Source organism: Physeter macrocephalus, chromosome 21 (assembly GCF_002837175.3).
Source record: "Physeter macrocephalus isolate SW-GA chromosome 21, ASM283717v5, whole genome shotgun sequence".
Lineage (NCBI taxonomy): Eukaryota > Metazoa > Chordata > Mammalia > Artiodactyla > Physeteridae > Physeter > Physeter macrocephalus.
Genome location: NC_041234.1, coordinates 121,212,748 through 121,238,331, shown reverse-complemented (window position 1 = coordinate 121,238,331; position 25,584 = coordinate 121,212,748). Strand labels below are relative to the sequence as shown.

General features: G+C 47.3%; 1 protein-coding gene across 2 annotated transcripts in view; it reads left to right on the top strand.

Annotated features, from left to right (window-relative positions):
* Positions 1-25,584, top strand: part of GAB3 (GRB2 associated binding protein 3) — a 60,978-nt gene that overhangs the window by 8,890 nt on the left and 26,504 nt on the right. For both annotated transcript variants that reach the window (XM_024116808.2, XM_024116807.2), the window contains exons 2-4: positions 17,563-17,866; positions 20,138-20,351; positions 20,738-21,201. In XM_024116808.2, coding sequence (XP_023972576.1) covers positions 17,563-17,866; positions 20,138-20,351; positions 20,738-21,201 — 982 coding nt within the window. The remainder of the gene's footprint in view (positions 1-17,562; positions 17,867-20,137; positions 20,352-20,737; positions 21,202-25,584) is intronic.

The following is a 25,584-nucleotide window of genomic DNA, read 5'->3' as shown; positions in this document are numbered from 1 at the left end:
CAGCGGCCATGGCTCACGGGCCCAGCCGCTCCCCGGCATGCGGGATCCTCCCGCACCGGGGCACGAACCCACGTCTGCTGCATCGGCAGGCGGACTCTCAACCACTGCGCCACCAGGGAAGCCCTTTTCTTACTTTTTGTAGTAGTTTTTCAGTTGATTCTTCTTTGGGGATTTCTTGTGTATACAATCATGTCATCCAAAAAAGAAAGAGTGAGTTGTGTTTTTTTTTTTAAATTTATTTGCCTGCGCCAGGTCTTAGTTGCGGCAGGCGGGATCTTTTAGTTGCGGCACGTGGGCTCTTTAGTTGTGGCTTGCAGGATCTAGTTCTCCGACTGGGGATGGAACCTGGGCCCCGTGCATTGGGAGCTTGGAGCTTAGCCACTGGACCACCAGGGAAGTCCCCAAAATAGAAAGAGTTTTACCACTTCCTTTTTCAATTCTTGTTTTTTTTTTCCTGTTGTCCAAATGTGTTGGTTAACACCCCAATGTGAAACGGTAGTATTGACAATGGGCAAGCTTATTTTGATCTTGACTTTTATAGGCGTGCCTTCAATGTTTTCCTATTAAGAAAAATATTAGAAGTTTATACCAATTGAACAGCAAATCCCCATTTCCTTCTCCCCCTGTCCCCCAGTGACCACCATCCAGTTCTCTGCTTCTATGAGTTTGACTGCTCTAGGGACCTCATGTAAGTGGAATCATGCAGTATTGGTCCGTTTGTATCTCACTTAACATAATGTCCTCCAGGTTTATCCATATGTCACAAATGGCAGGATTGCCTTTTTTGTTTTGTTTTGTTTTGTTTTTTTTGCGGTACGCGGGCCTCTCACTGTTGTGGCCTCTCCCTTTGCGGAGCACAGGCTCCAGACGCGCAGGCCCAGTGGCCATGGCTCACGGGCCCAGCCGCTCCGCGGCATGTGGGATCTTCCCAGACCGGGGCGCAAACCCGGTTCCCCTGCATCGGCAGGCGGACGCGCAACCACTGCGCCACCAGGGAAGCCCAGGATTGCCTTTTTTTAAGGCTTAATAATATTCCATTGTATGGACATACCACATTTTCTTTATGCATTCATCCATCATCCAACGCTTAGATTGTTTCCATGTCTTGGCTTTGTAAACAATGTTCTGATGGATGAACATGGGAGGACAGATATCTCTTTGAGATCCCGATTTCAGTTCTTTTGAGCATATACCCACAAGTGGAATTGCTGGCCTGTATTGGTATAAAGTTTCAGTTATACAAGATAACTTATTTCTAGAGATCTGCTGTACAGCATAATGCCTATAGCCAACAATACTATATTATGCACTTAAAAATTGTTAGAGGGGTAGATGTCATGTATGTGTTCTTACTGCACACACATTGACACACACACAAAGGAACACGGGAAAACTTTGGGAGGTGATGGATATGTCTACTGCCTTGACTGTGGTGATGATTTCACAGGTGTCTACATATGTCATACTCATCAAATTGTACACATTAGTTATGTACAGTTCTTTGTGTGCCAATTATACTTCAATAAAGCTGCTCTTTAAAAAAAAGACAGAGGGCTTCCCTGATGGCGCAGTGGTTAAGAATCCGCCTGCCGACGCAGGGGACACGGGTTCGAGCCGTGGTCCGAGAAGGTCCCCCGTGCCACGGAGCAACTAAGCCCGTGCGCCACAGCTACCGAGCCTGTGCTCTAGAGCCCGCGAGCCACAGCTTCTGAGCCCGCGAGCCACAACTACCGAAGCCCGCGCGCCTAGAGCCCGTGCTCCGCAACAAGAGAAGCCACCGCAACGAGAAGCCCGCGCACCGCAGCAAAGAGTAGCCCCCGCTCGCCGCAACCAAAGAGAAAGCCCGCGTGCAGCGACGAAGACCCAACGCAGCCAAAGAATAATTTTTTTTAATCTTTTTAAAAAAAATTTTTAATACTTTAAGAAACAGAAAGAAAGAAAAATATTGACTTTGGGGCTAGGAGAATATATTTTCTTTATGTTAGTGAAATATTCTACAATTCCTGTATTACTGAGTTTTCTTTTATTTTAAATCAGAAGTCATTGTTGAATTTTATTAAGAAGTTTTTCAGCACTTATAGTGATGGTCATATGACTTTTTCATTAAATCTAGCAAATCAATGAATTCTATTACTAGATTATCTAATATTAGACCACCTTTATATTTCTGGAATAAGCCCCAGTTGGACAAGGTATGTTTTTCATTGTGTTGTTGGATTATTCACACTAATATTTTATATTGGATATTTGCATCAACATTCATAAGTGAGATTGGTCTTTGGCATTAAATTTGGCTTTATTTATTTCTGTACAATCTTTAGCATATTTTGGCATAAATGTTATACTTGGGTCATATAAAAATTTGGAAGTTTGCCATATTCTAGAATATTTTAAGTAGAGTTGGAATTAACAGCCCTTTAAAATTTTGGCAGAATTCCCCTCTAAACCATATCTGTTGCTTTTTTTGTGTGTTTAGATCTTTGTCAACTCTATTTCTTTTATGGAAATTGGTCTGTTTAGTCTGTCTCTCCCTGGGTCAGTGTTATAAATTATACTCTTCCTGGAAAAGTGTCTGTCTCATCCAGGCCATCAAATTCATCACATATAATTTTATGAAATGCTTTTACGATTTTTTACATTTGTTTTTACTCTTCTCAGAGGTATTGCTTCCTTGTCATTGTGAATTTGTGCTCCGTTCCTTTTTCCCCTGTTGGTTAGGTTAGTTGGTGCTTTCTGTTTTACTGATTTCTGTTTTGGCAGTGAACCAGTTTTTTGATTATTAATAAGTCCTACTTTTTAATTTTTCTAACTTTAATTTCTCCTTTTCTATTTATTATTTCTTCATTCAGTTTTGGCGTGTTTTAGAGATGAGGAAACTTGGACTGACCACACACTCTTTGTAGATGTTGTACTAGTCAGGGTTTTAATTTGCAAGCAACAGAAGCTGATCCTGACTGATTTAAGCAGAAAAAGAGCGAATCAGAATGATATTGGGTCTCTGACAGAAATGGTGAGAGGGCTGGAGAACCAGCTTTGAGGTTAAACAGCCAGGAAAAAACACCCCAAACCACAACTCAGAACTAGTTCTGGTGAGAAACCTGCTATCACTACTGCGGGTGCCTGACAGGCTGAACGATGCCACTTAGCTCGAGTTCACTGCCCACCAGCACATCCTACAGAAAACAGTAGGGAAAGGAAAGGGGAAAGACAATGCCTTAGCTCATCAGTGTTGCTGGCCTGGGGAGGTGATCGAAACCTTCCTTCCCGAGGAGTCTGACTCCTTGGTGGTCCTCCCAGTGGGGCTCAGATTCAGCCAAACGCCATCAAATGTCCCCATTCCAACTCTCCAGGTCCAGTCTTTTCGAAGCGTGCCCTTCGTTTCACTTATAAGACCCGGTGGAATAATTCGGCAACTCGCAGTGTTAAACCCAGGTTCGCTGTGGGTGAGCTCAGGCTGCGCACGTAAGCTAGAAGAGAGTCTTAGCGCTATCACAGAAAGCCTAGTTTTCCAACCGTGCTTCGAGCCAAGAATTTAAGTCTTGGAGCTTGTCATCCTTTTGCTTTACGATCTGCAGCACATTGAGAAGCAAACGCCTACCTCGGAGTACTGGGCACATCGGTTCAGGGAGCTAGATGATTATTTAATTAGGTGGCTAGCAGACTGTTGTCGGGCCTGCAGAAGCGATCTTGAGGCCAAACTGGCAGGAGAGACCATCAGAGTCTGTATTCCAGCTGTAAGGGAGACTGGAAAACAAAGGGTATTAATGGGAGTGCAGCAAAAAGGAAGAATATGAGAATGATTTTAGAGAGATAACCAATGGGGCTTCTCGACTGCTTAATTAAAACGTCTGAGAGAGACAGGGGCCGTTGAGCAGGGTGGTCTGTAAGCCCGATCGCGGTGCAGTTCTGTAAACTTCAGTGATCAGAAAGGGTGTCAGTGGTCATCTCGTTACATACTGGCCACGTTTCTGAGCAATCACTTGTTATCCGGACAGTTCCAGCGACAGGAAACCGGTTACATAAACACGATTCCCAAAGAATCGTGTGACAGCTCCGACTGGGAGAATCCAGCCCGGTGTTGTTACCTCTTGAGATTACACGGAACACACCTCGCTCTGTTCACCTGGGAGCCCCGCTGGCATCCGGGGTGAGGGTGGCCGGTCGATGCCGCCATTCCTTCCAGGTTCTCAGGCCATCGATCCACCTCCTCCAAGCTGCTACCAGGACTGAGTGCGCTCCCGGGATCAGAGCGCCAGGCCTAGCGGAGCCAGCTGCCCGCTGGCAGGAGGGGATCCTGGAGGCTGGAGGTCCCCCTGGCTCGGGGCTGGCGGCCACCCCACTGCTGACTCACACCCGCCTGGCTTCCTGTCGAGAGAACTGCGTTTTCCTCTGTGCTCTTGCTGAGCTCTCTTTCCTCCAGTCTCTGCTTGTGCTGTCGATGTTTTGCTTTGTTGAGGCCCGGGGCCTGGACCTTGCATTTCTTACTGGTAAATTTCACCTTTTCGTTTGCAATTTGTCCTTTGGCCAATCCGTCATGATCTTTGGGTAGCTGAAAGCAAAGGAGAGGGAAGCATTTTATTGATTTGCAGTGTAAGGTCACCAGGAATCAAGTGACACCCACCTCCAGATTTGGGCCCGACAGAGAAGGAAATAAGTTCCCACCTTTCCTTAGGTCCTTCTCAGGATATAAGTTCCCACCTGTTCAGAACCTAGAGCCAGAGTGGAGAAAGAAAGCCATTGTCGCATCTTGTTCTTTTTTTATTGGAAGCTGGCAGCTGCTACCACCCCCCTGTCTGTGGACCCATCTGCCTCTAGATTTTAACAGTCAACACGCACATGTTTTCATTTTCTGAGAGAAAATAAGCATTTCATAGAAGAAGAAACAAATGGCCCCAAGTCATATAACCAAAAATTGCTAATTAAAAATGTGATACCTTTGCCCATCAGATTGGCACAAAATCTTCAAACCTTTGCACAATGATGTATGCTCATGGATGTTAACGTCACTATGTATAATGGCTAAAAATCCGAAAGGAAGAGAGTAAATCTCCATCTCCACAACAAAGGTACTTTGTTGTGATTCTTTGAGTTCCATTTCCCTCATCTCATTTACAAGTCTGAGTGAAATGAAGGGTAAAGTTTCTCATTCTCCAAAATAAAAGCGCACTCGCAGCAACAAGATAGAGCAGAGGCCTCGGGGCAATGTAGTCTCCCTAAACCTGCTCCTTCCAGGGGCTTCCAAATCTCAGAGTATGGAAATGCCATCCCCCAGGTGCCCCAGGTTATTTACGTCTATCGAAGTGTTTTCATAGAAGCTCTTTATGTATTTTGTTTATTCAGTTGTAGCTCCTTACAAATTCATCATCTCAGCTTTGTTCAAGGGGTCTCTTGCCATGCAGATATTTTTTATCTTTTGTAAGCAAATCTGGAAATTGGTTCCTTTATAGTTTTTGTGAGTTGTTTGGCTTCTCGCATTATATTCATGGAATAATTCAACATAAAAGATTAGAAGAAAATGTAGGAAAATACTTTTTTATCATCTTGCGTCAGGCTGGATGAGCCCAGAGGCCCTGGCCCGGGGGCCTCCACACCTGTTGTATCCTGTCAGGGATCAAAGTCGCGTTCCTTCTGCCATGGAGCACCCTGTTTTCTTGGCTGTCTCCCTCCAGGTAGAGCCTCGCGATGCATCCCGCCGTGCTGGGTAACTCAGCTTATTTTGCCTTCTTTGCACGTCAGAACTGTGCCTGCTTTATAGCAGCATGCCAGCTAGGTCCCCTCCCAGGCCTCCTTTTCCGTGGTTGTTTCGGTTTATCACCACCAGTTCCTATTTCACAAGAAGCAAGTCTGTTACATTGTGGCTTTTAGAGCTGACAAGAAATCCGTGGTTTGGGGTCTTGGGCCCTGAGCATGGTGTAACTAGAAATTAAACTGAAGCTGAAACTGTAATTTAACTCCACCGAAATTTTCACACCAAAGGAGGACTCCCACATGGCCCTGCTGGAAAGAAGTACACTCTTCACAGTCTTACACCCTAAAATGTTATTTTGGTCAATATTATAAAGTAAATATGAAAGAAGTGAAATTACCTCCGAGACAGATGCTTGACCCAGAATGTTTTAATATGTGAGAGCTTGTGAACTTTAAAGAACAGATCACTCTCACACTCTTTAAACTAGTTAGGCACAGGAAAAGATGCAAGCTCCTTCAGGAGCCCTGAGAGCAAATTCATAAAACTATCGATCAATCTCACTTCAGAGAGACACGACAAACGAAGTCCAGATGCGCTGAGTTTAAATGGAAGACCATGAAATATAATTTCTACAAGGGAATGTTGTAGGATCTCAATCTGATCTTGGGGTGGGGAAAACCTTTCTAAACATGATAGAAAAACTATAAAGGGAAAGACAGATTTTTGCTATATGAGAATAAAACACTTCCATTCATCCATTTATTCATTCCTTCAGTCCTTCAGCAAATATTTACTGAGCATCTCCTGCATGCTGAGCACGATTTTAGGCACTGGCGCTTCAAAAACAACATAAACTTAAAAGGCAAATGAGTTTATGTCCTTAACTTCTAGGAGTAATCCTCGTAAATCGTTAGGGAAAAGATCGGCATCGCAATGGAAAAATGGGCATAGAAAAAGGTCTACAAAAGGGACGTGACACATAAGAAATAACATACAACCTCCCGAGACACCAGACAAATACACATTTAAACAACAAGGTGCTCTTTTTGCTCTCGCCTATGTGACTGCTGGATCTTTCAAAGAGGTTTCTGAGAAAGAAAGTAACTTATTTCTGAAGACATGTTTATGTAATTCCCCTCTGTGAAACTCACTGAAAAGAGTCCAAAATAGAGCAGGAAAAGCTAACCAAGTCACGGAAAGACCTGAGATCGGTTAGACGTCTCATCTACCCCTGGAAGGGTACAGCTTTGACGAAACAGGAGAAAGATTTGTGAAGGATGCCAGTGGAAAATCCTTAACTGAGGAACGAGAGGACAATGGTGTGGGCTACTCCTCCACCCAGACTCTCAGCCTTTGAGGGGAACAGGACGAAAGCCAGGCGCAGCGGGCAGCGGCTTGAGGCGCTTGCCCTAGAGCAGCGCTCATCACTGCACCCAGCAAACGTTTCTGCATCCTGATTGGCACGTGCGTTCCCGGCATGCAGAAATGCACTGGGGTCAGCGGGGAGGAGGCCCAGGGAATTGGCCTTGAACTGTAAACAATAAAGGGGTCTTCCTTCTAACAGACGTCTGTCCTTTGAGGCCAGCAAGTCGTGAAACCACGCTGAAAGCCAGGCTGTTCTTTCCCTCTCTAGGTACCTGGGGACGAGTCTGCCGCTGGCAGGTGCCCTCTGGGAGCTCAGCTTCTCCCAGGCCGAGACACAAGCTTAAGTCAACACTGGCATCCTGTGGGCTCCCGGGCGGAACCGCTTCTCTTGAGTCACAGTTTTGTGCTGGCCAGAGGCTGGGAGGCGGTTTTGGCAACTTCCTGCAGCCAAAACAGTGTTTCGTGCTGATGAGCTGCCCCGTCACCATCACTCTGGGGCCGTTAGCTGCCTGCCAGCTGGGACCCGTCTCCTGCCCGCTCTCTCCTCTTTCTGTCCCTCCTGCCCTCCGGCAGCTGAGTCACGGGTAGCACGAGTGTTGACAGCGCCGACGGCTCCACTTCTGAGGAATGAATGTGTGGCTGTCGTGTCATGTTTTTGGAAAGCCTTCCGAGAGGCTGGTGTTAGGTCAATGCCCACCTCTATTTTTTCAGTCCTGTTATCATTTCCTTATTTAAATGGGAATATTTAATTCAGGCAGAATTTATTTGGATTACAGGTGGAATGAGCTAGACATTCATTCATTTGTTCAACAAGATTGACTGAGCTTGCTCTCGGCACCAGGCACCGGGGGGAACATTTTAGAGAGATTTTCCTCAGCATGAAACCTCGGCTACCTTACATCTAATAACACAAGAGACCGGGTTTTCCGAATGCCTTCCAAATTCACCTTTTCAGGAGAAAGAAGGGGTGGGCCTCCTGCTGGAGTGTGAGCTCATTTGTATAAAATAGGGCCGGATTGTCTCCTTTCCAAGACCTTTTGTCCACACTCTCGCCCCACCCCAGTTGGCTCCCATCACGCCTTTCCTCCTGTGTAGAGAATACTGTAAGGACCTGTGTGCAGGTTAAATGATTTAATTTAATCCATCCAAAGCACTTCGACCAGTTCCCGGGACGTGCGTGTTACCTAATATTATTACTCTTGTGCATTCCAAGGGATCGGTGTCACCTCATCGTTCATGGACTCCTTCGGAGACGGTCCCAGGAGCCCTCACCCCTGGGTGCTCAGCTTGAGCCAGTGGCAAACGAACGTCCCAAGGGGACACCCTTGGGTGTGAGGGTTATATTATTTCATTTGTAAGTGTCCGGATCAGAAATGATGAGAAACCACCCAGGACACTGGGTGGCACTTGGGTCTCAGTACACGAGGAAGGTCAAGCCCGCGTCACGTAGAGTGGCACACTTATCTCTGCTGAACAGTTCTCGTCAGGGTTCCTCCTTCCACATCGCAGAGATCCAGGACTCGTCTGCCTCTCTTGACAAGGCCTGGAAGTGGAACCCTTGGGCCAGGCCGTCTCCAGGACAATCACAGGAAGCTATTCCACGCCTGCGACAAGTCCCGGCTCTATGTAGTGGCAGGCAGAAGGTTACAGGCCATCAGGCTGAAGGGTCACCAGCAATCCCGGGGCCGGTGGCGCTGAGCCAGGACCAAGAGGGGCATGTAACCTGCTCCTGGAAATTCCCGACCCATCCCCCTCGGGTCCCCTGGCTTTTGTGGTCCCCCTTGGTGAGGAAGTCGGAGGCGGAGAGAAGGGGCCCCCTTGAGTAAAGCACAGCAGAAAACAGAACATTAACCAGGACTTTGTTTCTTCAGTGATGTTCGCCTTTTGCAACACATAACCGCACCCCAAACTTCCTGAGTGTTTTCAAGGTGACACCACTGGGAAGAAAATGGGAGCTGGGCTTAAAGGAGCGGGTCTTGGGAAGTTACTATAAACCTCCAAGTTGTTACCAGACGCTTCCTTTCATCTCGTGTTCTGGGACCACATCCAAGATTCCCGGGGGCCTTACAAATGGCAGTTGGTGATGGAGTTGTTAGGTTTTCTAAACACTCACTAACATTTACCAAGTATCCGTTAATAGCAACACAACGAGAAGAAAAACACAGTGGGGGAAATGTGTTCCAGTCAGAAGAACAGGGATGAAGAAAGATGTAAAAGGAAATGAAAAGTCAGTCAATCAGACAAGAGCCAGTCTTAGTCCTCTTGCATCTTTTCCCTCCGTGTCTTCTGGACTCCAGCGAAGAATGTTTGTGTGAAGGGACAGAAAGATTCCACTTTGGAGCTAGATCGGAGAAACAGCTTTGACGGTTCCGCGTGACAGGACAGTCTGCGGAAAGCTAACACTCCATCTCTCTGAGGACCAGCTTCTTTTTCTGGAAAATTAGCTGCCTTGACCACTTCACAAGATTATAAATACAAGTTGGTAACACATGACACGACAATAGCACCTGCCCGGTCATAAAGCAGCCTCTGATTCAGCTTCGACCCCTCCCCGCCGCCGGCCCACTGTGTCTTCCACCATTTGGCCACCACCCCCTCTTCAGCTTCATCCTCTGTCACTCTAACCTTCCTGGCACCCACAAATTCGTCCACGTGGTATGTTCTGTCACAGCACACGGCCCTCGAGACCATCGTGAGCATCCTGCGAGCAGGGCCGGGTGGCTCGTCTCTGCATCCCCTGCATGCGACCCATTCCATAAACATCTTTGTGCCAGAGTACTGAGTCCATTTCCACTGGATGTAATGATTGATGCATTTAGATTGAAATCGAGCATCTTACTTGTACTTTTGATGTGCTCCCCACTTCCTGTAGGTTTCCTTTTCTGTACTTTCTTGAGTTCTTTTGGATTGAGCATCTTTTTGTAAACGTATTTAGAAACTTAACTAGATCCCCAGGAGTTTGTAAACAAACAGGAGCTGCTGTAGGTTTCACCTGTTGTGTGTGTGTGTGTGTGTCCGTGTGTCTCAGTGCAGTTTCCATTGCACATGTAGATTCCCGTGACCACCACTGCAATCAATATACAGATCTGTTCCAACATGAGGATTCCTCCTGTTAAGCTTTTCCAGCCAGCCCTCCTCCCAAGTCCTGCCCTCGCAGAGCACACAGGCTAGACGGGCACAGTCTAGAGTCCCAGGGCGAGCTGGAGACCAGCTGATGTTCATCGGCCAGGTCTTGGTTTCTAAAGTTCCTTTCTTCTGCATGTTCCTCTTCCAACTTTGTACCACAGAATTTGCACACAACGCGAACGCTTTTCACACTAGAGCTAGGCCTTGCCACCCATAGCTCCTTGGCAACATCTTTTCTCCTTGTTGTCCTCTAATCAAGGCATCTCCTGCAGCCTGACAGATAAGGCCCCTGCAAGAACAGCTCAGAAGCCCAACACATGTAAGCAATCAGAACAGACTCAGATTTTGGAGTCTGAGCCCCAGACCCTGGAGCCCTGGACACTCCGGGCCAGGGCAGCATGGAGCACATCCACAGGTCCAAAGAGGAAGAGGCCTGCACAGTTCCTTGGGAAGCTTGAGTCGAAAACTGCCTTGGCTCAGATGACAGTAATATTGAAGGATCAAAACCCACAGTTCCAAGTGCAGCTCGATGGAGGTTTCGCTCCTTCAGCCCGAGCTGGAAAGCCGGGTGATGCACATGCGGAGGAAATGATTTCATAGCTTTGGGATCTCACCACTGCAGAGGGGTCAGGGGGCCAATTCCGCTGAAACAAAGGGACAGTAATCACTCTGGCCAGAAGAGCAGTTTAAATCAGAGGTGTCTCTTTACAGCCTCAGAGACTTGCAGGATGTTTCTCAGTTCACTTCAGTGTCTTTTGACGATGGATACAATCCAGACAGGGCACTTCACTTTTATTGGAGTGAATTCTGGAGCCCAAGAAGTGAAACTTGCTTAATCCAGCCAGGTTTATTTTATTGTGCAAATAGAACTGAGTGTAGGAATAAAGTGCTCAAACTTCGAACCTTTGTCCATGGTCATCTTCAGCCTCAATAGCCTGTGTTATTAACTGAGAAAGGCTCATCTTAGAAATGTGTAGCTAGGGCTCCCCTGGTGGCGCAGTGGTTAAGAATCCGCCTGCCAATGCAGGGGACACGGGTTCGAGCCCTGGTCCGGGAAGATCCCACATGCCGCGGAGCAGCTAAGCCCGTGCGCCACAACTACTGAGCCTGCGAGCCACAACTACTGAAGCCCATGCGCCTGGAGCCCGTGCTCCGCAACAGGAGAAGCCACCGCAGTGAGAAGCCCGTGCACCGCGAAGAAGAGTAGCCCCTGCTCGCCGCAGCTAGAGAAAGCCCGCGCGCAGCAACGAAGACGCAACGCAGCCAAAACTAAATAAAATAAATTAATTAAGAAAAAGAAATGTGTAGCTGACACCCCAGTGTACTCAGTGTGTGGATGGAGCATTTGCTGTGTTTGAGTTAAAAGGCTCGGACCAAGCCTTGCCTGACTGTCTAAGGTCCAGCTTCGAGAACTTGTCTGTCTGGTTCCCCATCACATCCCCAGTTCCTAGCACGTAAATATGTGATGAGTAAATCCTGGTGATGAGGTTTGTTATGAACTCACAAAGCTAGTCATGTTTCTCAAGAGTAGTGTTTTAAACCTGGGTCCAGGGCACTGTGAAATCATGTGGAATTAGTTCACTCAACAAGTATGAGCATGGTCTCGAAGCTGGACCTTAGGCATGGGTCTGAAGTTTCTGGGAAAGATCTAGGTTGGAAACATAATTTTGTAAATCATCAGCAAATAGATGGTTGTTAAGAGAAATGATACTGGATGAGGCCATGAGGGAGAGTGTGTGTAGTTCAATAGGGAAAGCCATCCAGAACTGTGTGTGTGTGTGTGTGTGTGTGTGTGTGTGTGTGTGTGTGTGTGTGTGTATGCGCGCGCACGTTTCTTTCTTTAAAATTAATTAATTTTATTTTGGCTGCACTGGGTCTTAGTTGGCGGCATGCAGGCTGTTTAGTTGTGGCATGTGGGCTCTTAGTTGCGGCATGCATGTGGGATCTAGTTCCCTGACCAGGGGTCCAACCTGGGCTCCCTCCGTTGGGAGCGCGAAGTCTTAACCATGGTGCCACCAGGGAAGTCCCTGCACACGTGTTCGTGATGAGAGAAGGTCCATGAATTTCATCGTGTTTTCTAAGGGGTTCACAACCCATAAAAGGATAGGAATTCAGTGTTGAAATGGTCCATCTTGAACTCCCTTTTCACCTCTTCCTTCCTTCTCACCCTTGGCCAGTTAGGTACCTTTAGAAAGGGCGCTGCTTCTATGCATCACAATCTGTAGAGATGCTTGTTTAAAATGCACATTCCTGGGCCCAAAGCCAGGCCTGGTGAGTAAGCCTTTCTGGACGTGAGGTCCAGGAATGTGCATTTTAGCAGGTCCCTGGGGAGTCTGTTCATTTCTCCCCAGGGAGCTGCTAAAAATGCACTTCCAGTTCACTGAGCACTTCTTCCATGCTTAAGATGTTGTTCTACACATCCAGTGAATTTTTCATTTCAGGTATTGTACATTTATCTCCACAAGTTCCATTTTGTTCTTGTCTATATCTTCTATCTCTGTCCTCGTTGCGTACACATTTTCCTTTAAATGGCATACATTATGAGAGCTGTTTTAAAAATACTGTGTGCTTATTCCATCATCTCTGTCATTTTTAGGTCTGTCTATTGTATGATTTTTCCCGATTATGAACCACATTTTCGTGCTTCTTTGCATTTCTAGTAATTTGGGGGGAATGCTTTACATCATAAATATTATATTGTTGAGTGTCTGGGTTTCATTGTCTTCCTTTAAAAAGTGTTGCGCTGTCTTTGTCAGGTAATTCAGTAACTTGAAAGCTTCTGAGGTGTGGCCTTTCTAGAGTCTCTACTGAATGATTCAGGTTTCTCCACTTGAGCTGGTCTGAACATCTCCCAGCCCTGTGTGAGCTCGGGTAGTCATTCACTTTGTGGGTGTCCAGGAGTTGTTTTTGGATTCACCTCATGGGGTTTCACCCAACACCTGTGGGGGTTAGTATTCAGCCAAAGTCCCGTGAGGGAATTCCCAGGTCGATTTCTGCAGCTCTTTCTTTACCCTCTTTTCAGCACCCTCCTCTTTGGTGCCCTTCCCTACAAATTCCAGCTACCTCAGCCATCCAGAATGCTGATCTGTCTTCTCAACTCTGCCAGTCATATTACATTAGGGCCCACCCTAATGACCTTATTTTAACTTGATACCTCTGTAAAGACCCTGTCTCCAAATAAGGTTACCTTCTGAGGTACTGAGGATTAGGACTTCAACACAGGAATTTTTTTTTGGGGGGGGGGGCAGTTCAATCCGTGTCTCCAAATAAGGTTACCTTCTGAGGTACTGAGGATTAGGACTTCAACACAGGAATTTTTTTTTTGGGGGGGGCAGTTCAATCCATAACAGGGAAACTCAGATTCAAGTCTCAGTCCCCCTTCCCTGGATGGGAAGCCTGTCAATGCACAGCAGCCGCCTCAGCCTTGCAAGTGCTTGTACCTTTACTTAACCTGGGGGGTGGTCCCTCTTTATCAAGAAACCAACCAGGAGGTGTTTGTAAACACAGAATCAGCAACGGGCCTGTGATCTCAGCACACACCTTCCTAGACGGGTTCAGTTTTACCTTCTTCATATTTGAGAAATGAGCACAAACTTTTCCACAAGGTTACAGGATGTTGCAGGGTTTGTTGCTGGAGAGGATACTGGCGGGCTGGCTGAAAAGGCTGCTGGGAAACATCTTTCTATGGTCAGAGCTAGAAGAGCCCTCAGGGCCCATCCGTGTGCAGCGGGAGAAGCGACTTGCCCAGGGCAAACTGACAGTGCTTTGCTGTGGAATCCCAAAATCCTGCCCTTGTGAAATGTGAACATCTCCCCAGCTGGAAGAGCCAGCAGCCCCTGGGTCCCGCCGTGCTCAGTGCCTGGCACATAGTGAATGCAGCCATGAACATGCCCTATCCAGAGAAATCTCTTCTTTGCATTTTTAAATGTCTTTATCACTCAAAAGAGCATCCCCTAGACACTATAATACAATGGAATATCACTCAGCCATGAAAAAGAGTGAAACAGGGCTTCCCTGGTGGCGCGGTGGTTGAGAGCCCGCCTGCCGATGCGGGGGACACGGGTTCGTGCCCCGGTCCGGGAAGATCCCACGTGTCGCGGAGCCGCTAGGCCCGTGAGCCACGGCCGCTGAGCCTGCGCGTCCGGAGCCTGTGCTCCGCAACGGGAGAGGCCACAGCAGAGGGAGGCCCGCGTACCGCAAAAAAAAAAAAAAAAAAGAGTGAAACAATGCCATCTGCAGCAACATGGATGGACCTAGAGATGATCATACTGAGTGAAGTCAGTCAGACAGAGAAAGACAAATCTCATGATATCACTGATATGTGGAATCTAAAAAAGCGATACAAAGGAACTTATTTACAAAACAGCTACAGACTCGCAGACATAGAAGAGAAACTTATAGCTACCAAAGGGGGTGGGGAAGGGATAAATTAGGAGTTTGGGATTAGCAGATACACACATTATTATATATAAAATAACCAACAAGGACCTACCGTATAGCAGAGGGAACTATATTCGGTATCTAGCTCATAATAACCTATAATGGAAAAGAATCTGAAAAAGAATATATGTATAACTGAATCGCTGTGCTGTACACATGAAACTAACACAACACTGGAAATCAACTCTACTTCAATAAAAAATAATCCCACAGAAAATTTCTGATACATCTTTTAAGACTTATTTACTCCATAGATCACCTCTGTCCTTTCTTTTTCTTGTCATTTATCTGCTGAAGAACCTGGGCCTTTGATCACAGAATTTCCCACTGTCTGGCTTTGCGGGTGGAACTTTCACATCTGCTCGTTCCTCTTCATAAGTTAGCAACTGTTGGCGCTGAACACCTCTACCCATGATTTCACTGTGGGCAGCAGAATGGTGAGATTGTAATTCTATCACTGCTTTTCCTTTGTCAAGCAGAATACCTTTATGAGAAGATAATGAAGTGGTTCCATCACAGCCTCTGAGGATGACAAATTCTTTTTTCTCTTTTAATATCATGATGAACTCCCAGATTTAAACATACCTGATGGATTTCAAGCCACCGTAATTATTATATTTATTAAAGCTCGAATTGTTCCATCTTCGACCAGTGGGAGTATCTTCAGGTTGGCTCCTGAGTCCTTTGGATAACTTCCTTGTGGAACCGTGTCACTATGAAGAGCTTCACTTTGGTGCTGGCTGCTTGCTTTCAAGGGTCTTTGTCACATGTCTCTCACTTCCAGAAGCCCAGAAGCCTGGTTTCACCTACTTAGCAAAGAGCTCCAAGAACACGTTATTTCTGCTTTTCTATAATCACAACTCTTAGGCAGAGATTTAAACACCTGAGGGAGGGCGTGCTGGCGAGTTTCGCGTGCAGACTGCGCTAGATGCTGCTGCTTCCTTGGCCCTTCTTCAGTCTCAGCTTGGCTACCACGTCGTCCCGGAGGATGTCTCTAGTGTACGCCCGTAGCATTTTGGCTCTCCCTTATTGTAGCACTGATCTCGCTGACTGCAGTTGTCTGTTTATCCATATGCCCACTTCCCCCTGCTGCCCACGAGACTGAGTGGCAGGGCCCGTGGCTTGTTGACCAGTGGCCAGCATATTAGGGTGTCAACAGATAATTGCTGAATGAATGTCTGTGTCATTCTTCTCCTACCAGGGCGCTCGTTACCCGGGGTTGAAGTCTACCCATTTCATATTTCCACCCCTCTCGGCATCCCAGCTACATGGTGAGCTCTTTCAGGGACCAGTTCTAACCCCCTTCCCCATCTCCACCATCTGGCAGGATGCATTGTGGACCCCTCCCCCCCTGCCCACCAACACTGTTATTAAAGGATAAGAAATGTGTTTCTATAAAACTAAGAGCAGTTAACTTGAAACTTGTTTCAGCATCCGATTTGACTTCCTCTTTTAGAATCATTTTTGGGAAGTACAACAAAGTTCCTCTTCACATTTCCCTACCAGAGTGGCCTTTGGAAAGTTTGGGGTACCCCGGGCACCCCAGGGCGTTCTCTCATCCTGACGGTGATGTGGGAGCTCCTTCCACCCCATCCAGTACCATGTTTTTGTGACAGGAATTTATTGAATGATTGATGCTTCTCTCCCTCGTCCGTCACTCCCAGGAGCCTACAAACATGCTGTTATTTCTCTTGTCTTAAAAACAAGGACTTAATTACCCTGCTTTGTCCCTCTTCCAAGTGGCCAGATCTCTCCTTAGAGCTTTACACCATCATTAAAGGCACGGTTTCCTCTTCCCTGTCCCAACCCCATGTGGGGTGACCGCCACCCTTCTGATGAAAGCCGGTGGGCATATAAACATGTCAGGCACACCTGAAGCTGCAGTGGCACGCAGAGCATCATTCTCTTTTCTTTTTTGGTCATGGTAAGCTTCGCCAGATCATGTGACCTCAAGGCTCGGCTCCTTCCCAGATTCCTATAGCACTAAAGGCAGTTCCCTCCTATTGTCATAGCGAATAGAGGGTCGCTTTAGGCCGGACAATGCCTGCCCCACGCCCCGGCCCCCAGCCTTTATGACGGGCTGACCTAGGGGGTGGATGCAGAAGTGTCCTCCATCTTTAAAAAAAATCCCTGGACCCCAGAGCTCTCCCCCTGTACAATCAGACATCTCTAAAGAATTGCCCACAGTCCCCTCTCTCTATTTTTTTTACTTCATATTTAGTGATCCTTCCACCCTCACTTGAGTTCAGATCTATTCCTACAGCTTCTTAGCTGTGTGACCTTGGGCTCATGAATTTCTCTGAACCTCAATGTTTTCATACATAAAATGGACATAAAAATAGTTACCTGTCCCATGGGATAGCTTTGGAGATGAAATAGGTTATGGTAAAGCCCTTAGAAAACAGTTTCTCGCATGGGAAACAGAACCAGCGCGTTACTTAATTCTCTGAGAATTCTACTTGCATTTTAATCTTCATTGGGGATTTTATAGAAAGACAATCACATCAACTTCAGCTAATGATAACCCTCTTTCCTCTCCAGTGTACACTGTTTTTCTTTTCTTGTTGAGCCGTTCTCTACAAGTTAAATGACCACGTTAGATGGCACTGATTTGAGTGTATGATACTGGCTTTTGGCTTGAGGCAGACAGTGATAAGAAAGCTTCCTTCTTGTTCTTCATTATTAAGTTGTTTTTTTTAAAAAGCATGGGCGCACATAAATTTGTACCGCGCGCCTTGCTGCATCACTGAACACTCCCCAGCGACGGCCGGTCATTAAAATCACTGACGAAAGCCGAGCTGAAGAGGCCGCGCGGGTCCTTTCACCCAGCGCCGCCGGCTGGGCCTCGCGCCTCACCGTTGCGCCGGGCGGTGGCCTCGTCGTCTGCTGGCCTCGCCCGTCCGGCGGAGTCTGAGAGGCCGTGTCCGCTTGCCTCCCCGCAGGCCTGGCGCAGGCGCTGGTTCGTGCTGCGGCGGGGCCGCCTGAGCGGCGACCGCGACGTCCTGGAGTACTACCGCAGCCAGCGCGCCCGCAAGCCCATCCGCGCCATCGACCTCAGCGAGTGCGCCGTCTGGAAGCACGCGGGCCCGGGCTTCGTTCGAAAGGAGTTCCAGAACCATTTCGTGTTCGTTGTCAAGACTGCGTCTCGCACGTTCTATCTGGTGGCCAAGACGGAGGAGGAAATGCAGGTGTGGGTGCACAGCATCAGTCAGGTCTGCAACTTCGGCCACCTGGATGACCGCGCAGGTGAGAGCGGACAGGGCGCTCCTGAGGCTGAGGGCGGGCGGGGGCCGCAGCGCGTGCGCCGAGAGGCTCCGGAAAGGACCCGGCGGCCGAGCCACGAGCCACGCGCGCTGCCCGCGGAGCGTGACGGGCCACTTCGGTGGCTTCGAAGCCGCACCTTGGCTTTGCTCTCGTGAGCTACAGGGAGCGCGTGCAGTGAAAGCAAAACGTGGGTGGGGACGTCCGGTACAGCTCTGATTTTCCCCATGCTGCTGCCGCCGGTTTTTCTAGAACTATCAAACGTCGCTGTCTTTAAAAAATTCTAGGAACTCCAGCTTTTCGGTTGCCTACTGGGTTGTTCAGTACTAGAAGGTAGAAAGACAGAACTAAGCTACTTGTCGTAGGCAGGTAACGTTTCCTCTTGTCTCCAAGTGGCTCAAGGTCTCTGCAACGGAAATGAGCTCTTAAGTTTGCTGTGAGCCATTTCTGGGCAGTGGAAGCAAATGACCCATGAGGCTCTTTTTCTCTCACTCTTGCTTTCTCTCTTTTACACACACACACACACACACACACACACACACACACACACACACACACTGTGCTTTCTATATAATATACTGGGTATAAAGCACTTGGGGTTACAGTGAACTCCCCTTCATGGATATTGTTCTTGAGGCCCTGGCACCATGCCCTGATCTTCAAACTATGAGACTTCGAATCTGCTTTCTTTTAGTCTCTTAGTCTAGCCGGCAGAACCTTACCCCTAAATCCCATGGTCTACCGTTGCTTCAGCGTTTCCCTCGTTACCGATGCTTATCATCTTCCACTGAAATACCCACAATTTAACGCTAGGTGGCGCGGAAGAGTCAGTTGCATCTCTCTTTAGACAGACGTGAGGGTGTGTGTGCTTCCTGCCAGCAAAGTCCTCTTCTTTTCATGACCCAGAAAAGCTTACTAAGTGAAACTACTCAGGGGCACCGCTGCTCACTCTTCACCCGAGTCCATACGTTCAGCCCACACTAGATACATATTTTTGTGTCATGTTATGTGTCTCCTCTGTTTGTTTCCTCATCTGGGAGTTATGCTAAAATATAGATAAATAACATGTGTCCCAATATCCTAAGGGGAACAGAAACAAGTAAGGCACCAGGCAGAAAACAGAAAGCTCTGGCCTGAAGTTGGAGGAAGCCAGAACCCCCCATGACCTCTTTTGTTCCCTGTAGCCCCCCTCAGTTTTGACGAGGATGCAGGGGCTAACTCCTCTTCATCTGAGAACCAAGCCTGTGTTAGCTCGTCTCATCCACAGACCGATTCTGTGGCATATGTAGTATGAGCATGATCACTTTACAGATAAGGAAGCTTGGAGCAAGCAGGTAACTTGCCCAAGGTCAGGACAGCTCGATACTAGAGGCTGGACTTGAACCCAGGCAGTTCTGGGCCACTCTGACTCAGCAATCCTGAATTCCTGCCAACTTGGTTCAAAAGGGAAATAGAGGGCTTCCCTGGCGGCGCAGTGGTTGAGAGCCCGCCTGCCGATGCAGGGGACGCGGGTTCGTGCCCGGCCCGTGAGCCGTGGCCGCTGGGACTGCGCGTCCGGAGCCTGTGCTCCGCAGCTGGAGAGGCCACAGCAGTGAGAGGCCCGCGTACCGCAAAAAAAAAAAAAAAAAAAAAAAAAAAACGGGGGGGAAATAGAAGCAGGCCTTTCATTGGGAGTTTATGAATGTGGGCTTTACCAGCCATCGCAACACTTTGTTTTTCATTCCTTTTCTTAGACATCACTAACAGTCAGTCATTAACCCCGTGAGGGCAGAGTTAGAACGGTTCCAGGCACACAGTAGGTGCAAGAGTAGGTATCTATATAGACATAAATAGACATATATCTACATGTGCATGTCTGCATATGTGCACAGATGCTTATGTAAGTCTGTGTACATATATTTGTTATGCATAAATATGTGTGTGTATATATATATAAAATGTAAGTATATTTGTTGAGTGAATAAACAGTGATGCAGAGCTGTGGCCGAGGGCCAGGAAGAGGCTGTGTGTAGACTATCTAACTGCAGATTTTTAGGCCAAGAATCCTTGGGGTTTTTGCTCTTAATTGATTCAGCACTTCACTCTTGGAACATTGGCCTTCTTCCCCAGACATTGTTTATAGCTTGGGGAAACGGTCTCCATCAGTACAAACACCAGCTGTGATTTGCATCTTCTCTTTGGCCTCTTAGATGCCATTTGAGAAACTGTGTTCTAGCCATTCTTAAACGTTCAGCTGGGAAATGATTTCTCCTGCAGATTCTGTGGCGAGCGGCTCTCGTGCACCTTCCTGCGCGCAGCCCTCCGCCGCCAGCTCCCTTCGCACCGCCCCTGCTGTCAGCTCCCTGCCAAGAGATGACCCGAGCACTAGTACTGTAGCCACTGAGGGAACCGGAAGTGAGTCAGAGTTTCTCTTCCTTCCTGATTACCTGATTCTATCCAACTGCGAGACGGGAAGACTGCACCACGCCAGGTACGCCTCTGGCCGTTTAGCTGTAGCATCTTCTAGTGGGTGTACGTGCACTCCCCTCTCTTCCTGCTGCCGCCAGGGCAGGGACAGATCCCTATCAACCACTACCGAGGGCGAAGCTTGTGGCACACCAAGCAGGATGACTCATGCCCTTCAGCACTGTGGCTTTCCTTTCTAACCTTGCATTTTCATACGTATCTTACACTTAGAGGATGAAAAAAGTCAACGAGCCATTTTTTTCCCCTGCATCAAAGGGTTGGTGTCACCGAGGGTTGTAGAGGCGACATTAGAGGCATGGGTGGGTGGGTGCCAAGGGTGTAGCAGTACCAACTACCGCCGCCGGGGACTTGCTGCCTCTCAGTCAGATGTATGTGCTTTTCTTCCCTCAGTCTCCCCACCAGATGTGACAGCTGGTCAAACTCGGAGCGCTCACTGGAACAGGCGTCCTTCGACGACGTTTTTGTGGACGGCCCGCAGCCACTGCCCTCTGGGAACCTGGCCTGCCCCTCACGCCCTGGGAACAGTTCTCAAGAGGCCCCTTCCATGAGGCCCCAGGCTGCCCTGATCTGGACGAGAGATGTCAATGGCCCGTCCAGGGACCACTTTTCTTTACCAGTGCTGGAAACTTCCTTAAACTCCACCATCCAGGTAGATCAAAACCAAGCTTCCTTGCCCTATGGGGTGAAAGAACTAGATGTTATGTCCAACACGCCACCTCCCCGCCCCCCTAAGCCAAGCCATCTCTCCGAACGGCGCCACGAGGAGCGGCTCCTGTGCGTCAAGAAGCCAGAAGGCACTGTGGTACCGAGAAGAATCTCTCTGTCTGCTTTAGATAACATGGGAACCTGGAAAGGTAAGCGTCAGATGCTAAACTTCGGTGCCGAGAGAGGCCTGGCTCCTCTTTCCTCCTTGTGGCCCCTCCAGTGTCCCGGCAGGGTCAGGCCCAGCGTGGAAGCGCACACCCCGAGCAGCGGCCCTCAGTCCCGGGCTCCCCACCCGCCCCGCCGGCAGAGGTGTACGTGGGTCCCCGGTCCCCTAGTCATGCCCTCGCCCACACGGGGGGCTCCCCAGCTGAGAGCACGCTCCTGCTGTGTGTTTGGAGCCACTCCGGGATCCACGTGGTACAGAAGGCGGTGTCTTTTGCCTCAGCTGGGCCCAGTTCCATCCGCTTCCTTTCACATGCAGACTGAGCGCTGAGGTGGGAGACCTCTTGTCTCTACTTTTCAACAATCCCATCAGCCTCATCCACCTGACATGTTCTTTCCGAATTCTACCTGGCTGAAGTGATGTGGCTTTTTGCCAAGCTATCACCGTCAAGGTAATGCTAACCTAGCCCTGTCAGCTTGGGCCCTGTTTGGCCTTTTTCTGGAAATCTGTTGATTCTCACAGGGTTGCCTTGCATATGCACACTCCCTCCCTCCCTCCCTCTCTCCCTCTCTCTCCTCTCCTCTGTCTCTATCCAAACGTTGGATTCTTTTACACGGAGGTAAACAAAGGCTAAAAGCTCATGGAAATAGAGGTTTTGACCATGAAACAAAGACCAAAACAGCAGTGCTGGATGGAGGCCAAACGGCTCCGATAAGGCAGAGGGGACCGTCCCATGGATTGTCCTGCCTTCACCGTGCAGCTCCCCCAGGAACCGATGTCCGTACGCGGGGGCAGCGTGGGGTCAGGTTCGTTATCATCCTCGCGGGGCTCCAGTGACCTGGCAGCCCTGATTGTCCCCGAGGCTCTCCAGCCGCCGTCTGCCGTCGGTGAAGTGCCCGTGGCGGGGAGTCTGCGTCTCAGCTCTGCTGTCTCTCATCGGGCCCCCTGCTCCAGCCCGCACCTGCCACTCTCTTTTTTGGGGGGGAGGAGCTACTAAATTATTTTATTCGAAGGAATAGTAGAAATGAAAGAACTTAAGTGGGTGTTTGGGTACAACTTATAGAAAAGGTAAAGGCAACCACGACATTCATGCCGCGCCTTGGCGACCAGAGAAGTCACCCCCCGAGGCTGGCTCATTGTCACCGTGTTCCAAGGTGCACTTGTCAAAGAGAGACAAGCTGGTGTCGTGGTCACCCAATTCGTTGATGGATCTCACCTCTTATTCAGGTGATAAGTCTCAGTGACATGACACAAGTGGGGGTCGTGCTGTCAGCCGTCACTTTTTTCCGAGTGCAACACATTCTGTTGCATTCAGCTGCTTGCTCTCTGAGTCGTCATGGTTTAATTTCTTGATTTCATGACGATTTGGGGATCCAGCCACCTTGTTGGTTCTGCCCAAACAGTGTGGAACAGGAAGAATTTCTGGAAGCAATTAAACAATACAGAAATACATACTATCTCTTCTTTTTAAAGCATAAATGAAATCTGAATATATTTACTGTAATACAACTCGTTATCCTGAGATCACACCACCACCATTCTTGCCTGCCTCTAATCTGTTTTCCACACACAGTCAAGTGGTCTCTTAAAACATGTAAATCAGATCGTCAGTTCCTTGCTAAAAACCAATCTAACGACTTCTCTTTGCACTTGGAATAAAATCTAAATTTCTTAGCATAGCGTGCAAGGCCCACTGGGATCTATCGTGCCCACATCCCTTATCCTTCTTTTGTTTTTCTTCCGGTTTTATTGAGATGTAATTGACATACAGCACTGTATGAGTTTAAGGAATACAGAATGATTTGACTTATATACATCGTGAAATGATGACCACAGTAAGTTTTGTGAGCCTCTATCGTCTCGTGTAGATACAACATTAAACAAATAGAAAAAAAGTGTTCCTTCTGCAGCACTGTTACTTATATTTATCTTGTCCTGCATTCCATCCCTAGTACTTATTTATCTTAGAACTGGACGTTTGTACTTTTTGGCCACCTTCAGACCTTCATCCAATTCCCCCTCCCCCAATGCCATACTCTCAACTAGGAGTGAAAGCGCAGAGTTCTAACCACTGAACCACCAGGGAATTCCCCTTCTTATTTTATTTCTGTCTGTAATTTTTTTTTTTCGGTATGCGGGCCTCTCACTGCTGTGGCCCCTCCCGCCGCGGAGCGCAGGCTCCGGACGCGCAGGCTCAGCGGCCACGGCTCACGGGCCCAGACGCTCGGCGGCACATGGGATCTTCCCGGACCGGGGCACGAACCCGCGTCCCCTGCATCGGCAGGCGGACTCCCAACCACTGCGCCACCAGGGAAGCCCCCTGTCTGTAATTTTTAGGTTTTTTAGTGAAGTCTTGCATATCTCATTAATGTATTCCCATGCATTTGTTATTTTTTACGTGATTGCCAATGGTATTTTACTTTAAATAATTTCTTTGCTGTTGCATACAAATAAATTAGCTTTATATTTTGATTTTGTATCTACCTTTTCTAAACTATATATTTATTTGCATTTTCTTTGTATACAATCATATCACATGCAAATACTAATAACTTTGTTTTTTCTTTTATAACATACCTTTCATTTTCTTTTTCTTATGTCACTGCTTGGGCTAGGAAGGCCAGGACATCTTTGAATAGTAGTATTAATAACAGGGATCCTTGTCTTATTCCCGATCTCACATGGAAAGCTTCCAATGTTTCACCATTCTAATGTGGTTTGCAGCAGACTTTTATAGACACCATTCATCAGATTAAGGACATTCTCTGATATTCCTACTTTGCCAAATGTTATTTTTTAAAATCATGAAAGGGTATTGAATTTATTGAAACATTTTATGACCATGTGATTTCTTTTCTCCTTTATCCTGTTAATGTGAAGAACTTCACCGGCCAATTATTTTTTGCAGTATAGTTGGTTTACAATATTATATTAGTTTCAGGTGTATAGCATAGTGATTCAGTATTTTTACAGATTATACTCCATTAAAAGTTATTACAGGGAATTCCCTGGCAGCCCGGTGGTTAGGACTCGGCGCTCTCACTGCCAGGGCCCGGGTTCAGTCCCTGGTTGGGGAACTGAGATCCTGCAATCTGCGCAGCATGGCCAAAAAAAAAAAAAGTTATTCCAGAGTAATGGCTATAATTCCCTGTGCTGTACAATATATCCTTGTTGCTTATCTATTTTATACATAGTAGTTTGTACCTCTTAATCCCCTACCTTATCTTGCCCCTCCCCCTTTCCCTCTCCCCACTGGTAAACACTAGTTTGTTCTCTGTATCTGTGAGTCTGCTTCCGTTTTGATATAATACATTTATTTGTTTTATTTTTTAGATTCCACATACAAATGATATCATACAGTATTTGTCTTTCTCTGTCTGACTTACTTATTTCACTAAGCATAAGAGCCATCCACATTGCTGCAAATGATAGAATTTCATTCCTTTTTATGGCTGAGTAATAGTCCATTGTATACATGTGCCACATCTTCTTGATCCATTCATCTGTCGATGGACACTTCGGTTGCTTCCATGTCCTGGCTATTGTAAATACTGCTGCTATGAACATTGGGGGTGCATGTGTCTTTTCGAATTAGAGTTTTCCTTTTTTCCTGATATTTGCCCAGCAGTGGGATTGATGGATCATATGGTAGCTCTAGTTTTAGTTTTCTGAGGAACCTTCATGCTATTTTCCATAGTGACTGTACTAATTGACATTTCCACCGACAGTGCACGAGGCTTTCATCCACATCCTCACCAGCCTTTGTTATTTGTTGCCTTTTTGATGATAGCCATTCTGACAGGTATGAGGTGATACCTCGTTGTGGTTTTGATTTGCATTTCTCTAATGATTAGAAATTTGGAGCATCTTTTCATGTGCCTGTTGGCTATCTGTATGTTTTCTTTGGAAAAATGTCTATTCACTTCTTCTGCCCATTTTTAAATCAGGTTTTTTTTTGACATTGAGTTTTATGAGCTGTTTATATATTTTGAATATTAAACCCTTGTTGGTCATATCATGTGCAAATATTTTCTCTCATTCTGCAGGTTGCTTTTTGTTTTGTTGGTGGTTTCCTTTGCTGTGCAAAAGCTGTTTAAGTTTAATTAGGTCCTGTTTGTTTATTTTGCTTTTATTTCTTTTCCTTAGAAGTTAGATCCAAAAAATATTGCTATGATTTATGGCAAAGAGTGTTCTATGTTCTCTTCTAGGAGTTTTATGGTTTCAGGTCTTGCAGTTAGGTCTTTAATCCGTTTTGAGTTTATTTTTGTATATGGTGTGAGGAAATGTTCTAATCTCACTGCTTTACATGTAGCTGTCCAGCTTTCCCAGCACCACTTATTGAAGAGACTGTCTTTTCTCCACTGTATAT